At 40.9% G+C, this 17,968-nt stretch overlaps 1 protein-coding gene across 2 annotated transcripts in view; it reads right to left on the bottom strand.

Moving 5' to 3' along the window:
• Positions 1-17,968, bottom strand: part of MAP3K10 (mitogen-activated protein kinase kinase kinase 10) — a 244,245-nt gene that overhangs the window by 54,150 nt on the left and 172,127 nt on the right. For both annotated transcript variants that reach the window (XM_069207241.1, XM_069207240.1), the window contains exons 7-9: positions 14,081-14,219; positions 6,157-6,269; positions 3,554-4,312 (exon numbers count right to left, since the gene is read on the bottom strand). In XM_069207241.1, coding sequence (XP_069063342.1) covers positions 3,554-4,312; positions 6,157-6,269; positions 14,081-14,219 — 1,011 coding nt within the window. The remainder of the gene's footprint in view (positions 1-3,553; positions 4,313-6,156; positions 6,270-14,080; positions 14,220-17,968) is intronic.

The following is a 17,968-nucleotide window of genomic DNA, read 5'->3' on the forward strand; positions in this document are numbered from 1 at the left end:
ACCAGATGCCATTGACGTTATCTATGCTACACGTCACCTTAATGCAGACCCAGCCTTCGTGTCCCTACGGAGTCTGATCAAGAGACCTCATTCCAAGGTAATGAGGGTTGGGGGGCTCTTCACATGGACATGGTACAGATTAGGTTTAACACACCTATCTCTCTTTAGGTTAGAGATTAGGTTCATCATGCTAAGGTATTAGTGCTTATTTCACTTCTTATGTTATTGCAAGATTGTAGGGATCTTTGTATGCATGACTCTCGTTTTTACCATTCTTTTGTTTGCATTGTTCATTATCCTAATCATTGCAGCCCATGCAATTTACAGTAGATTGCAGTCTTGTTAATAAAACCTATTGAAAACTTTACTGCATCTCCTTCATTGCCTGTGTGTTAAAAAGAAATGTTGCTCATGTAAGAAAAGGGTAATCATCGTTTAACCACAACTCCCTTGAGATGTCGCACTCGAGTCCATGCGTAAAGGCTTCCACAAATCCCCTTTTATTGTTTGGGTTTTTGGTGAGGTACTGCTTGTGAGCCGGGAGGGTTGGGCCGACAGTTGTGACTTGTTGTAGGATTGACCTAGTGGTCTACAAACATTAGTACTGTCATCCTTAAACCAGCAGTCTTGCCTAGAGCAAGAGTCAAACTAAGACAAAAGCCCCCCCTATCTGACAGACATCTTGGTTCATTCACCCTCAACCAGACTTATTTACTTTCTCCAATGCACCCTGATCTGCCTTTAACTCTTCATGCCCTCTGCCCTATTGTTGTAACTGTCTCTTGTGGTAACTTTTTTATTCATACACTGATGTAAACGTCCGAGATCAACTACTATTAATGTAACCTGCTGTAAACCTGTATTCTCTCTGTTGTAAAGTGCTCTGATGCCTTTGGGCCATATCTTTGCTGTATAAAATTGCAAACATAAAAACAAAATAAATAAATACAGTACACTAGGGTACCAGATCACTATACTAGCTCAGATGCAAAAATTCATCCAGAAAAGGGCTGGGAATGCATGGCAATGGAGATAGGGCCACGCTGCTTCACTCCATTGCTGTAGCCCTATTGCTGCTCCCCCGGGGTACCACAAAAGCACTGGTGGAAAGAATAATTAGATATGAAATCTTCATCACTGCATGATAGACAGGGAATGGATATTAAAATATTCACGATATTCATTGAATAACCCTTGTACAAACAATAATTGCAGGGGGATTGACACCTTCTCGCTTCATCACAGAGCAGCTCTAATTTGGCTGAAGGGGTGAACCACGTTTCAACACTGGTCATATAACATGGACAAGGTCCAAATTGTTTTTATCAAGTAAGACAGTGTTTTCCCGAGTTACATAAGAGGATAAAAAAAACTTTGAATGCTGGGGAGATCTCAGAAATGTGACAATTAGATTTTAAGAGAGTGTCACACGCTAAGTGAGAATGTGTGGTCTATAAAGCACCATTATTTTAGAGTTCCTACGTTTGACCACTTCAATATGTACCTCAGAAGTGCCGCCTGATATCATTTAGGCAAATATAGAATTCCTAAACTTCCAACCCTGGGTCTATTAGTGTCCTGCTGCAAACCCACTCTTGCTTTCTTGCCCTGCCACATATAATTCAGGAAATGTCCTGTAGATTATTCATGTACCTTTTCAGAATCGTCAGCAGGAGTGCTCAGAAGAAGTACAGTAATCTGAGCAGGATCATCATCACCAATGCAGTTTATGCATCCCACCCACAAAAGTTGTTGGTTAGGCCAACTGAACATCTGTCTTTGCCATTCTATTTTCTTTCACATCCACCAAAAAGGAGTAGAGCGCCATCAAGACTGCATTGTTCTTTCAGGGATTTTTAGATTTAGATCCTTCACCTTTGATAAACTGATCAAAAATCTTGATACCACTCGAAACGGACTTAATTCCCCATCAATGCTAGGATTGACCTTTCATAGCTGGTCAAGATAATACATCACTGGCAAAGGCCACAGCCTTGAAGATGACCTGTCCCAACTTAACCCCTTTGATGCCTGGGATGTACCAGTTTTGCTGTAAAATAGTTCAGGTATCAAGGTAAACATCAGAAGTGGGGTGTGTGAGGGGCTGAGGTGGACAAAGGACATCCTCGTCTCATCCCTCTTCTTAAGCCAATTCTGTCCATTAGTCCTGCATTCACCCTGACTCTTGCTCTCAGGTTTGGTAGTCAGCTGTAATGTCCCATAAAAAGTGCGGTCCCAATCCAACCCTCTTAAGAATCGTTCAGCATGGAGACCCAATTCATCTGGTCAAAGGCACAATTAGCAACCAGAGATTGCAAGGGAATTGCATTAGTCCCTCACCTGGCCACATCTACTGTAGATTTTTCTTATTATTGTCACATGCATCTCAGCCAAAAATGAACTGTGAATGATTAACGTGTATCAGATCAGGCAGAAGCTTGTTCAGTATGGAGACCAGAATTTTAGAAAAACAACCTGGTGTCAATATTCAGGATGACAACAGGTCAATATGACTGGCCCAGACCAGGGTCTTTGCCTGGGCTATGGATCAAACTGTGGCATGTTTCGGTTATGGTCAGGTAGCTGCAGCAGCCATATGATTCATCAGTTTCGTAAGGGTCTCAAAGATCAGTGGTGCAAAAGTTTTATTCAAGCCAGCAAAAAAAGCTGTCCAGTCTCTTTCGATGGTTTGAGACTATTCATTGCCACAAGATTACTTCTTTACAAACAGGTTTCACAAGATCACCCCTGCCATTATCTGATATGACTGAAAGCAGGATGTCTTTTAGGTAATGCTCTCGGTCTGGTTTCCCACATGATTCTGCACTGTATAAGGCTAGGAAAAACTTATGAAAGCAGACCAGCTAGTCCTCAGAAGTGGCAGTCCGGGGCAAGTCAATTTGTATTTCTCAGAGGTATCACTCCTGCCCAGTACTTGAAACATATACTGAGGTTATGGAAAGCAACACAACCCTAAAAGAACTATTCACCTTGACCCATGTTCCCTCTCTTTTCATGTGCCTCCAGTGAACCTTATACTTCGAGAGAAGTATAGTAACACCAGCCACTTCTTTCTTCACAAAAGAGCCAAATCACCCTAGCAAATATCTGGAATTCAGCCTGCTCTTGTCATCCCGTTGAAGTTGGGTCTCCTGTAGGATACAGATATCAGAGTGCATTTGTAGGTTCCTCACAATACTAATATTCTTCAAGCAGGTATTAAGACCTTGTAAATTAGAAGTGTTGACATTAGTCTCCGAGTATTTATGGTGGACATTCCATCCCAGATATTGCATTAGAAGATGCCCTGACCACGTACCCATTCCCCAAGTGATGCCAAGTATGTTTGTGACAATATTTTCAGGAAATATGCTGAGAAACGCCCCATCTTCCCCCCACAAATACCCTCAACTAATAGAATATTGAACCAGCTGTCGTACACCCACCTGAAGGAACACAATTTGTACAAGACAAAATATGGAAAATAACAATTTTAAGCAAAAACAGGGAATATGGCACATTGTCAGCAACATCTGATAAGTCTGGAACTCACCTGTGTCCTTGGGAAGTGGCATGCTGCCATCTGACGGCGTTCTCCTATGAGTCTGCATTATCTGTCGTATAGCCCCGTCAGAGGGAGTGCGCCGATGCCCTCGAGATACAGTCGCCATGGCAGATGTCACATGTGTAGGAGTCAATGACTGCTTGGGATCCTTTTTGAAGCCCTCCACCTTGAGATCCACCAGGGGGTTGGCATTCTGCCCCCTCATTGCTTCAGAGCTGGGCTCCAGAACGACTGGGTTCTCGTACACATTCACATCGTCACTGTCAGAATGGATCAGCGACTTAGTTGAGTTGCAGTCAGAAATGGAAGACAGGGACAAGAGGGTGACGGATGTTGAGGGCTCTAGAGAAGGGAGGGCAGACTCATCTTTCTTGGAGACAATGCAGCTTGGGGGACTAGTGCTACGACGAAAGCGTCCTGTGCGCTGGAAGAGACTGTCTCGCTTCTTCTTCTCGTCTTTGGCGCAATGCTCTTCCTGCAGCACTCGCTGCCGCCCCAGATCCAGGAGATCACTCCCAAAGCCGACAGATGCCAAGATGGAGGCACAGCCCAGGAGTACCAGGTCATACTTTTTACGGTGGGAGCTGCGCTTATGGCTGTCTGAGATGACACTTGATGAGGATGCCGGCTGACCTGGATCCTCCGAGTTTATGCAGTTATTGGCATCGCTCTGGATTGGAAGGTTGAGGTAGGACTGGTTGGAGTAGGGAGATTGGGGCACAAACCCTTCAACCTCTAGGTACTCCTCTGCCAAATACAAACAATAAAAGCAAGTTATAGTTAAATCAACAATACATTCTGGAATCTACCTAATGCAATCCAAAAGCCTGAAGCTTTTCACCAGTGGCTATCATAATTCTTGGTTTCAAGCTCTGGGTTACAAAGTCATTGAAAATAAGGCAATGGTTTATTGACTCAGAACTAGGCCTAACAATAAGACACAGCAATGTGACTTTGGACGTGTCTGATTTGAAACACCAAGCTACAAGCCACCCTTAATCATCAATCTTCCATGATGATACAGACATTGCCAGTAGTTATAGTTTACCCTGTTTAAGTAGGTTCCTACACCAATTAGCCTCTACATACTCTTTGGCTTCAGCGGCAGATTTTTGCAGACAGCACATATCTTCTTCATATATGGCAGCTGCTTGGACCACACCTCCTCACTCTAACTGGCCCACTTTCATCCAAACCACTGCAGCTGCTGCTACCTGGCTTGGGTAGAAATTCCAGTAACTCAGAAGGACCAACCAAATGGTTACCCCTTGTGTCTGGGTTTGGCAGCAGTTCCTGCAACACAGTTCATCTCCTTAATGGGTTCGAGGGCACGTTTGATACTCGATCCTAACTTCTCTGTAGTTCGCTAGCTCTTGCTACTTTTTAGTCTGGTATCCTCTTCAGCCTGGCTTACTGCTTTTACCGCTAAGTATCTGAACCCAACTAATGGCAACTCAGACCTCTGTTACTTAGTTAAAAAATGAGAAAATATCCCATTGACTCAACAACATGCAGTATAAAGTATGGGTGCCATTTTGTTTAAATAGTGTGATACCTCAAACTGAGGTTTGAGAATACTCTCTTAGAATCAACCGCTGAAAAAAACAGGAAGCATCCATTGTCCAGTCCCAAATCTTAGAAGTTTGGATACAGTATTGGGACCAGACGAGCTTTTGTCAGGGATACCCTATATTTTCTCCTCGTGCAGTTGTGAGTGCAGGCAAAGGGGCACCTCTAGGCAAGACTAAAAGAACTCAAGTACGATAACAGGCTCCTATAAATATAAACAAATGTCAAGTATTCCTTCTGATATCTCCACTGACAGAATGTAAACAATGTGCTAGAAAGTCCTGACAACAGAGAGATCACCCTTCACTCATTGTTTAGATCTGGGTGCTTATCCTGAAAGGAAGCACATTCTACTTTAAGATAACACAAATATGCACCAAAAGCTGGTGCGGGCATTCAATTAAGATTGATTGAGCCATTTATCAAGACATTTCTCTGGCCACCTCGGTTCACATTCACTAGGGGGCAGGAATAAAGTCTAAACAAAGCAAAGACAAAAAATGTGAACAGACCACACGGCATGATTATCTCAGAAATATAAACTAAAAATGTTCCAAATAAAAAAAAAAAAAAAGAAGAAAATCACACACATCAGGATCGTGCCATAATCCTTCCATCAGGAAACAATTGCTTTTTAGGGTTGGACTTTGCACTGTTGACAAAGGGTCACCTAACATGGCCCTTAATTTTATTCAAACCATTCAGGATTGAAATAGTTACTGGCTTTAGACTGCAATTGATTCATGGGTGTTTTTTCGTGTATGTGTGTTGTAGAAATTAAACACAGGAGGCAGGTTAACTTACACCTGACAAAAGTCAGTGCTGACAAAACGCCGCCTGGCAATAGTACCAAATACTATATAAATATGCCCACAAGCTTTACATACTGGTGTATTTACTTTGTGCATGTCATTTTTGATGACCTGAAACCTCATCTATCAGCTAAGGCTTGGCATGCAAATTTCCCTGTACATTTTTCCTGTCTCAGTCTTATTGACTTAGCCGGCATTTAAGAAACTCACCCATTTCTGTGAGGCTTGCAAAGCCTGTTGTGATTGGCACATGCTTGGGCGACTTCCCAAGGTTGGGGGCGCTAGAAGACCATTGCTTGCTGCCTTCACTGAGTGACTTCAGCCTAGAAAGATTAAAAAAAGATAAACTAGTAAGCACACAAGAATAACCGCTACCACACAGTAGCAAACCAAATTGTTAAGCTAGAGGGAGGAAGGTTCCAGTCTTGTTGTGAGCTGCAGGTGAGCTACCACAAAGTCAAAACAATCTAGGGGCCTGATATACCATTCCCATGTGCAAACCAAAGATGTCCAATTTGCACACTGACCTATTTATGAATATGAATGCAATCTGCAATGCGACCAACACCTTGTCAGGTCACATCGTAAATTGCTCAGTTACGTGGAGTCAAGACCTATCTAATGATGATCAGATGGAGGTATGACTTTGAAAAAATTTGTTTTCACTTTTTTGGATGAAAAATGTTGAATTGTTTTTTAAGTCCCCAGTCAGAATGGGACTTTATCACATTTTTGATGAAAACAATGAATTTGCACTTTTTCTCTTTTTGGATGAAAAAGTTAAAATCGTAGTGATTGGCTGTGAATGCAGAGATACAGACATCGAGAGCTCCCTCCCACCAGACCTGCATTCACATATCTGCATTCCCAAATGGAAAAAGTTTAAAACAAGCATTTGCAATGCCATAGGTATGGCTTTAAACGAATGTGTTATGGTAATGTGAAGCATTACAAGGTATTACATGGGAATTAAAATTTGTGTATAAGAAAAAAAAAAACTGTAAAATAAAACTGGTGTAGGTTAAGAGGTGAGGTGGAAGTTGAACTGTCAAGAACGACTTAAAATCCATGTAGGTTAACCACTGTCATCCTCCCATCTGTGCTGCTGCCGGAGAAAAACAACATAAATTATCTAGTTATCTAGGATACTTTAATAGCATGACGACGTCATGCGTGTGCCCCTAAAAGTCCAACTCAAATATCGAGATAAATAAACTAAAGGATCACAGCCGTGTGGAGGGCAAGCAAACAATTTCTACGTCACTAAAATATGTACTTATGGCTACCAATAAGTTGGAGGAGCCAAAGCCCCTTCTCTGGTAATGCTCACATAATTTTCTGGCGACAGCTGCACTGTCAAACCAGATCCTAAAAAGCAGCCTGTGTATATAAAGAGACAGGTGCTGCATTTCTTTTTAAATGTGTCCTGTTTGGGAAAGCATCAGGATGGTAGGCAGTGGTCCTACTGACCCTGGCCCCTTGAGGCTGCACACATGATTCTTAAAATGACATCTGTCCCATATAAGGCTTCGACCTGGCTGGCATTTTACTGGCCTGACTTATATTTTGATGTCCATACCAGTCAAAACAAAGGGAAAATCTGGTATTTTTCCTTTTCCAAATTTACATCTCAAACAGCACACACACGAAGAATTCATTTAAAATGTATTTGAGAGCTCACTAAATTATTTATACATGATTATTAAAACTAACAAGTGGTTGCTGCTGTGCATACTATGTTTTTACCTATCAGATTTGGACCGCTCAGAATAGCAAAACTTAAGCAAATAACTGTAGGTTTTGATGTATGGTAGCAATCGTAGTCCCAACTGGACAGAGTCTTCTTCACAAATCAGTTACCATTTCCATCAATTTTGAGGTCGGTATCTGATCAATGGTTTACAACTGCAATAGCTGTCACAAATTACACAACAAATCCCTAAGAGAAAAGGGATGCTTCTTTCGTGCCTCCTTCTATATGTGATTCATAATTGACCGTAAAAGTCTTTTTGCGATTCTGAAAGAATTTTCAACCTCATATATTAGCTTTGATATATTTTATTGAGGTGTTCTGCGTTCACAAAATCTGTGTTTTGGCAGGCTTTGCAGATATAAGACACATTTGCAAATGAGTCCTCTAGTTACTAATAAGGTTTCTTGGTGGCTTGGCCCAAACAGCAAGGCCTTCCTCGGAGAAAGGTGCATATGGTACATGAACAATAACACCAAAACTACCTTACAGTTAAAAAAATAAAATAAACAAGATAAAATTCTCAAACCAATTTCATTACAAAAGCAAACTCTAATGATTAAAGTGACACAGCAATGAACTAGATCTGACATAAGGCATCAAGAGCTTTTAAAAAAATTGGGATGCTTTCTAAAACAAACGCAATCGTCTGAAATAAGTAATTAGGCAAGCGAAAGTGCTGAGCGAACTTCTCAAAATAAGATATTCAAGCAAAGCAAAATACATCTTTCCTCAGTTCTTCAACTGGTAGATGGTAGTTTGAGTACTCAGTGGGTAGCCTTCAGCATTATCCTGTTCCACTTATTAGAGTCCCTTGGCTGTGATGTGACGGACCCTCTCCGGTCCAGGTTTTATCACACGCATGTTTTCTGCTTCAGCTAGGTACTATATGGCATAATATATCTCAGAGTTCATTGTGTTCTAGACATCACTGAGATTCCTCGTTGTTTGTCGAAGCACCTCACATAGCCAGCTCACACTAGCCCAACAGCATTAATCTTTTTGGGCGCATCTGATCACAACCCAGTTGAGAAAGACTCCTCTTTGTCAGTGAGTCCCCTTCATTTAAAGCAGGCAAGTGTCATGATTCCCAAATGACAGGGGACTGCGACAAAAAAAAACTTTGCCAAGGATTGTTTTGACCAGTGTTATCCTTGCTTGGAGGAGGTGTGAATGTCTAAAATGACTAAAAAGCTCTACCACTGTAAGGAATTAAGCTTTCCAACACAGACTGGTCAGACTAAAGACAGAAATGTGACACAGTTATAAATATTACGTTAGAGGCATATGCAAAAAAAATACATTGTGTTTGAGGAATTTGCTTTTTATTTAGAAAACGTGCCATGAGAATTAGATTTCTACTTATTTCCCACCAGTAGTTAGCACAAGATAGGTTTTAGCACACTATACACTACAGAAGAAGCCTATAGTCAATTCACTTATAATGTGGCACATTTCATGTTAAATGCAAGTGTGTGCACTAAGTAACTAGGCTTAATTTTTGAAAAGTCACAAGAGGAACTGAATTTCATTTGAAGTCTGACAATTCAAATGTGATAACAAGTTTGTCTTTATTATTAAAACTCAAACATATCCTGGGCTTTAACACTGCTTTTCAAGTGCTAATGCTGCAAGGATTTCTCCCGATATAAGTGGAGAAAATGTTTCTCTGCAGGCTCACATTACAAATGTTGACATTTAGGTACCTGGTATCATTTCTGCACACCTTACAGCTGAGTAACAAAATGTCACTTGTGCCAAACACATGGCTTCCATCTTTTAAGAAAGTATCCATGCAGTTAGCAGCTGGTGCAACTTCTCAGAGGTGTACATACAGGCTATTAGTGTCCAAAAATAATTTAGCAGACACCAGCTGAATAGTTGGATATCCTACACAAATATCATACCAGTCTCCTCAGTTGACTGTTGGGTATCACCTTCCCCATGTGAATGTGACTATACAACTGTGCTCACCCACCAGTAGCAAAGTTGCACTACACACCTTCTACGTTACCCAAAAGAGGCTACTTTCAAAGCAAGTAAATCAAAATGTATATATTTTGTGTTTAATCTATTTTAGGAATTTGCTTTTTGCACACACTTAAGTTGATGATTGCATTTAAGTGCACTCTTCTTGTCCTCTCGTCTTTCAAGCTTGAATGGTGTTATTCACAACTTAGATTGTGTGTGCAGCTGGACAGTGGTAGACTAAACATTAAAATGGGTGTTGTTGTACTAATGGGTTTTGATCACTTTTTTAAGGCAGTGGGAGAATGGCCGAATTGTATTAGAAAAGTTCGGGTTCGGGGGGGTCTATGTTATACAGAGAACAGCTGAACAGAGATAAATGTCTGGTTTCTGAAGGAAGATTTTATTGCAGATGGGAAAGACTGGGCAGTATATGGGAGGTATTTACATGTGGGTCAGAAAATATAGAAGTCACCAGAATTTTGGATCTTAAATGTAGCTAATGGATTTTATTTTTATGTAATGGAGCCACGGGACACCTATACAGTTATCCACTGAAGTACAGTATAACAGGAATTTATGATTTAATACAGTTGAATGAGACACAAATCCACAGGATTAAAGGGCTAGTAAAACCTGGTCCTCCAAACATTTTAGACCAAGCAGTGTGACAGGTAGAGTTTTATCAAATGCCTCATAAAGTTGTTCTACTCTCATTGTACCAGTGGTGGGTGATCTAAACCCCAAACACCTGCAGCATAAAGAGCCATCAACATTATTGAACCTGTCAGCGTTCAGAAGAAAAGTTTTGCACAGATCTACACGCAAATGAAGATACTGAGCCCATGGATTTGACAAAATGTTATTCATTTCCTTTAGCATATTTCACCAATTCAGATTTTGTGGAAAATAACACCCCAAAACAGAAAACTGTTTATGTCTTTTATAGCAACTAAGGCACTAAATCATGACCTGTGATTTCATCAGGTTGATGTTATGACATAGTTTATCAAAATGTCTGGCAAACGTCTACAACATATGTAACAATAAACTGGACCACCTTGAAATCAGTACATCACCATATAAAAACGCCGACATGCATGTGGTATTTCCCACGTTTATGAGGAAGCAGGCTTTCTAGGTGAGGTAGATGTCAAGGTTGACTCAAGTTTTTGGCTGATTGTGTGAAATCTACTGTGTAGTCAAAGATGGTGGGAGTGGGAGAGATGAGCATTTTTAGGCCACCACAGGTTTATTAAGACTCTGGATTTTCCCTGGCTTCTTAGGCTTAGAAGAGGCCTCACCTAATTGGAGGATAACAAGCATGCATACCATTTAAAGTAAGGGATAGGTAAGGCCAATATGGTTTGCTAGAATGTACAAGGACGTTGAGAATGGTTACAACTGAACAGGTTCTTTGCAGATAACTCCTGCTACAGACAACATTTTATATTCAAGTTGAATAATAATCTGTTGGGTAGTAATATTTCCTACAATTAAGTTCTTAAGTGCACAAATGTTTTTACTGTCATGTTAGAGTCAGAGAAGATATTTTATGGTCCATGTAAGGAACAAAATTGGTTAAGGTTCAGCAGAGCTATTTTTCTTTAACACCTTCCTAAACATCTATACTTGTAAAATGTCTGCAGTTTGGCAATGATACGATGATTGTAAGTGATGATGAGGTTTTCTTTCAACTAAGCAACCTAAAAATATCTCTGGCTGAAGGATCCATATTTCATAGCCTCTGAGGTCAACTGTGGTGGGATGGAAATGTCCCAAATCGCTTCTTGGGTCAGGAGTAGGGAAAGCAGGGGTATTAAAAATGTCTGGTATTGATATTTATAATTTCTACCATCGATGACTAAGTGAGTCCAGCAATAAACCTAAGCAGGTTCTGTCTTCAAAAACTCTTGAGTCCTTGGCATTATCGAACACGGAAGTTGACTGAGGAGGATTTTTAGGAAACAGAAACAATTTTGGATCATGAAACCTTTTTAGCGATAAAATTGCCAAATCCATTTTGCTGCATTTTTGTTTGCCTAGTGAGAAATTGAGAAATATGCTTCCTCCAAGCAAAGAATTTTGTTTACCACTGAAAAATACAGGAAATATATCTCTACATTTTTGCTGCCATCAAAATGAGAAAAGGACCAGGATGATATGACTCAGATATAGCTTCATTTTCTCATTTGGGAAGTGGAGAGTCCTGATGTAGCAAAAATGAGGCAAGTAGGTCTATTTTTCCCAAATGCAAACATTGTGGCCCGTGGGACTTAAGGATGACAAGTTAAAATGGGAATAATAGAGGTACTTAGCAACTTCAACTGTGAAAATCAATTCATTATAGCAACCACTGTTTGATGAAAATTTGTTTCAACACATATTGCCTGTCTCGACAAGAAGAGAGAAGCTTAAGAACTAAGGGCCAGATGTATCAAAGCTTTTTGCATTCGCAAACGGTGCGAATGCCCATTTGCGAATGCAAAAAGCCATTTCAGAATGTATCAAAGGCATTCTGAATGCAATTTTAAGGAATCGCTAAAATAGCGATTCCTTAAAATTGCGACCCTGTTTAGAGAGTCGCAAATTGCGACTCTCTAAATAAGAAATCGCAAATAAGGAATCCTTATTTGCGATTTCTTAAGGACATGTATCAAGCTTTTCCTTAATGTGAATTGGGCATTAAGGAATCGCTATTACCACCAAGTAAACCTTGGTGGTAAACATGTGCAAATTTAAAAAATGCATTTTTAAAATTGACATGTAACGCACACATGCCCCTCTGGCATATGTGCGCTTTACATGTCCCCAAAAACTTTTTGGGGTGCAGCAGAGGGGGCCTAGGGCCCAAGCACCCTGGGGTTTTGCATTTCCAAAATTGCGAATTCCAGTTAGGAATTTGCAATTTTGGAAATGCAAATAATTCGCAAATATGGGCCATACAGGCCCATAGGTGCGAATGGGGCCGGTATCGCAATTTGCGATTCGGTAATAGCATTTGCGATTTTTAAGAAATCGCTATTACCGAATCGCAAATTTGATACCTTGCATTTTGCGAATCAGAAATTGCGATTTCTTAAAAATCGCTATTTCCGGATTGCAAAAGGCATGCTTGATACATCTGGCCCCTAAGACACGTCAGAGTAGCAACGCACCCCAGCTACACCTTTGAGAGAAATATTGATCGCAGGCTTCAGAAGGGTGGAGCAAAGTAATGGTAAAGGCAAACACAAAGTGCATACGTGGACACTGATCTGCAAAGCTTTATCCAGAATATCTCAAAGGTTGAGGCAAGTGCTTTTCCTACTTTTAGGGAAATATGAAGCACATAGTGTTATTCTCTAAACATATTTACAAATAGTGTCAGTAGCACTTACAAAATATCACAAACACAAAAAGTGTTGCAGTGCTTTTCTGTTCACAATACGAGCCCTGTGAAACATTTTTGTGTTTTGTTGACATTTGGAATCCACAAAGGGGGAAAAATGTAAAGTTGAAATAGCTAAATTTTTTCCCTCACAGTCTTCTCCTGAAATGGGAGGAAGTAGGTCTTGATGGTTTGAGTTCTTATTGATTATTTCTTTTGAGGTTGTCATAAGATTTGACATCTCAAATTCATACAAATCTTCTAAACGTTGGGCTAGATCCTGAAGTCTCAAGTTCTTACTGGTCTTCCCTAAAGCAGAAGTCCTGGGCTCCAATATCTCAAGTTCTTACCTGTTTTTCCTGAAGGCTGAAGTTGTGCTCACATGTCCCAAGTTCTTAGCAGTCTTCTCTGAAGAGTGTGTCCTAGGCACAGACAGCTCAACTTTTGACATGTTTATCCTGAATGCTGGAGCTATGCCCACATGTCCTGAATTTGTACGAGTTTTCTCGGATGGCTCGATCTGAACCAGACATCCCACGTTCTTACCTTGTCCCCCAAAGAGTACAGTTAGATGCAGGTACCCAGTGTTCTTACCACTCTTCTCTAACAGGATGCGGCTAGCCTTTTGAAGCCCGAGTTCACTTTTTATTTTTTTAAGACTGTCTTCTGTTTTAGGGCGTGATCATTCAACATGTCCCAAGGTTTTACCCCGCTAAGGCCAATGTCCTGAGTTCTTACATGTCTTATCATCCAATTTTCTTACATGTGAAGACCGGTTTCTTCTCCACTTCTCTCCTTATGAAGGTAAGAAACAGCAAGTCCATGATAGTTTCGTTTCTCAACTGCCTGCTGCTATAAAGAAAAACCATAATATCCTGAAGCCCCTTAACTGACAACATTAAATTCTCTTCTCCTGATACCGATTACTTCCTGCTTTTTCTTATAGTTTTCTCCTTCTGAAAGTTAGAGTTGAGCCATGATATCCTGAATTCTTAACCTTTTCTTCGATTGAAATTCGGAGCTACACCATGATATAACAGCATTACCTGTCTTCTCCACCAATTCTCTCCTTCTGCAGGGTCGAGCTAGGCCCCCATGTTCGCCCTTTTTTCTTGTTCCCAACCATCTCCTCCTTCTTGATAACAGCACTGCGGCCCCAGGTCTTGCTGCCATCTACTGGTGTCACTGAAAGTACCAAGAGAGCAACATCAATCAGCCACTAAAGCCAAGAATTGCCACATTTCTTAGCTTGCTGGTTAAAATGAACAAATACCTTTAAGTTAACGATTCTTCTAAAAGAGCAAATACTTTAATGATAGCGACAAATAAATGAAAAAAAAAAGTGTGTCATTGACATAGATCTTGCTTGCATTTTGCTTTTAATACAAAGGGATTTATTTTGGAACTTCTCCCAGTGCCACTCACTCAAATGCAAAGGTTTACCTAACCTATGCCCCCTCCACATCCTTCCTGATTATCTCACCAATAAGTTAAAGTTATAAATAAATTAGGCGGAGTGAAAAATGGCATACGGGTGAGCAAAGATCATTAAAGTGGTTCTGATTGGAACCAAATGTCCAATAGTAGACCTTCTGAAAACAGAGGCACAAAGCAAAAAAGACACCAAGAATGAATACACGAAAGACACCATGGATCTTGTTTAGAGCCTAGTGAACCACCAAACCTTACAATATTACTACTGGGGAGGCACCTTCAAACAAATCATAATCAAAAAAGTAGTAATGATGAAACCAGTGCTGCTTCATGATACTGAATTTTCAGTTTTGTCCACATCAGCAAAGGGGAGGTTCTCACAATGTACCTGGATAGGGCAGAGGCAGGTATACAAGTATCAGTATTATCACCTACTGCGTAGAGACAAGTCTGTGCTGCTTCTCCCACAACCATTGCTTTGAACATAGGGGTGCAGCTATCAGTAGTGCGGCAGGTGCTGTGGCACTAAGGCCCAAGAGTTTAAGGGGCACTCAGTATCCCAAATGTGGATGAATTTCACTATTTAATTGGGAACACTGGGGCTCGTTTTGCTAGCTACTAATAATCCATGGCAACCCTGCTATGCCACTTCACAGGGAGGGACAAATCAAGTTCTTAACTAGGTCCTTCAAACTGCACATAGAGAACTGTACAAACAAAGAGTCGGTCTGTAATGTTATGGGATCCTTTTTTATATTAAATATTGGAGAAGCCCAAGCATAAACCAGAAATGCAGATACAGTCGTCTCTTATCCAACATCAAATATCCGATTGTATGTGACGTTTGAAAGTAGTTTGCAGATAGAACGCAGTACCTAATTTATGTAACTGGTAGGAAGCAGCAGCAGTCAGTTTTGAAAACGCAGGCCCTTATTATGACCCTGGCGGTCTTCTGACCGTCAGGGCAAAGGTGGCTGTTTCACCGCCAACAGACTGGCGGCAAAGACCGTCACACTTTGAGTGTGGCGGGTTGGCCTTTGCCAACCCACCACATCCCCACTCATACCACCAGGGTGGTCGGACCCTCTGGGCGCGAGATGAGCATCTCTGTCCCGGCGGTCCACAGAAGACCGCCAGCAGTATTAGGAGCTGCCTTTCCTCCAGGGTTTCTGTGGCAGTAGCACCACCATGAAAACCCTGGCGGAAAGGCTACTGGTAACAAGGAATTTCTTCTCCGTCACCGGCAGATGACTCTTCCTCCTCCCCAGCAAGCACAAAAACCTCCATGCACACAGACATCCACACGCAACTCACATACACTCATTCACCAACACTGACATACACGCATTCACCACAACACTCATTCTCACATACACACACTTACATTCGTACACGCACTTACTTCTACATTCATACACACATAAAACCACGCATACACACATACATGCACACACGCAGACAACACCCACTCACACACAATACCCCCCACCCTCCCACTCCCCCCCCCCCCCCTGTCGGATGATCGACTAACCAGGTCCGGGGAGGAAGTCGTCCGGCAGGGAACGGGCACTCCGGCAGCGTCCCGCCATCAGGACACCGCCACTCCGTATTATTACACATAATAAGGCGGGCAGAGTCCTTCTGGCGGGATGGGGCTTGTGGTGGAACTGCCCCAGCACCTCTGCCCGCCAGGACGACTACTGCAGGACTCACCCAAAATGTGGCAGAAATCCAGCAGTACCCATGATATGGTGGGAAGAAGGCCGCCAGAATTGGCGGTTTTCTTGCGCCCGTGGTTTTGGCTATCTTGTGAATCATAATGAGACCCTTATTTTTCAACATCAGACTTTGACTTAGAGCAAAGGAAAGAAACTCATTCAGCGACATCAGTAGCAGGCTACTAAGAAAATCGTTAAACCCTGCACTTACTTTTGTGTAAAATGAGCTCTGGGGTTTCAGCACGTAGGTGCTCTAGATCTTGATCCAATCTTCTGTAGTTGTGATATGTTAAAATGTTTGTCTTTTGATTGGTGCAGGAACACAAGTGTCATTAACAAGGAATGGACATTTAGACGATGCAGAACGCTAATCAGCCAAGTGGTATTTTAATGTTGGCAGTGTTAAAAGAATGGATCTATCTTACTTGTCTTCAGGAGACACCTAAAAAACCATCTGATCCACCTATGATCAAATTATTGCTTTCCCTGATCCCAAATATTTTACAGATGATTGCCTACCCCGTGCCCCCTATTAAATATGAAATTCATTAAAAAAAAATAGTAAATTGTCTTAATTATATTTTTCTTTATCACTCAGACTATACAATCTTTCTAAGTACCTTTGTTGATATATGGTTTTTAATATTCCATGTAATGCTCAAGGCCTGTGTAAAGATGCCCAAGGTTTTATACAACATACAAGAATGTTAAATACAAAATATTTAATTTGCATCTGAAACCCATCACTGCACTAAGCCAGGGCTTAGAGTTTCTTGATTTGGGTTTAGTCTACTTTGAATCGAGCCTGGGGTCAGAAACCATTCAACATGTGATTTAATGGGATTCTACACAGTTAACAACATATGTTGTGGATATGGCTAAATAGCAGATTGCCTTCCAACACTGAAAATCTAACAGGGCATGCATGGACAAATCATGGGTGGGGATTACCTATGGTGATTACACTATGTAAAGAATGGGTTTGTATTTTATTCTTTCAGGAAACTGGTATCCTGATACACAAATGAGTATGCTCGAAATTGCCAATTAAATTATGTGTTAGTGGTAGTACATCTAGGGTAGCTGTTTAAAGTTCAGTTTTGTTTTGCAATTTAAATTTGGATAACTAACCCCTGAAGAGGGGATTCAGTCGAAGTGCATTTGCGGATGATATCATCATATTCTGTTTACAGGTAACTGATGAGCAATTATTTATTTCGCCTGTATCTTCACTTGAACTCTACTTAGCACTGGATGGTTGGGGTACTATCTGCCCAATTACTCTTCAATTAACTAAAAAAAAAGATTAAAAACATCTTTATACAGAAAATCCTGAGATTTTAATGAATGTTTGAAAAGGAAATATAAAACAAATGAATGTAATAGTGATGCCCAACTTGATGCTCTGGATTTCCCAGCCTGCTTTTCCCAACCACTGTAAAATTACCCAGACCAGGGGTAATAGGTTAGAGGCACACAAACTAATCAACTTTTTTAGTTATATCTAAAGTTCTAATAACATACAGGATGTCAATTACTGTGTCCTTAAATAAGGGCTGCTCCTTGTTTCGAATTTGACAAATTACTGGGGTTCTCTCACTTTTCTCTGTGAACATGCTAAAACGCAATGGATGAAAACAATATCGGGTAAGTAGGTTTAAGGTTCAGTCCTCCCATGACCCTCAGATTTTCTTAGTACTCAGGGAAACCTAAATTCTCTTTCCAAGATTTGTGGGACATTCCGAGCCCTGCCATTTACGAAGTATGAGGAGAATAATTCCC

This window comes from Pleurodeles waltl, chromosome 9 (assembly GCF_031143425.1).
Source record: "Pleurodeles waltl isolate 20211129_DDA chromosome 9, aPleWal1.hap1.20221129, whole genome shotgun sequence".
In the NCBI taxonomy this organism is placed as follows: domain Eukaryota; kingdom Metazoa; phylum Chordata; class Amphibia; order Caudata; family Salamandridae; genus Pleurodeles; species Pleurodeles waltl.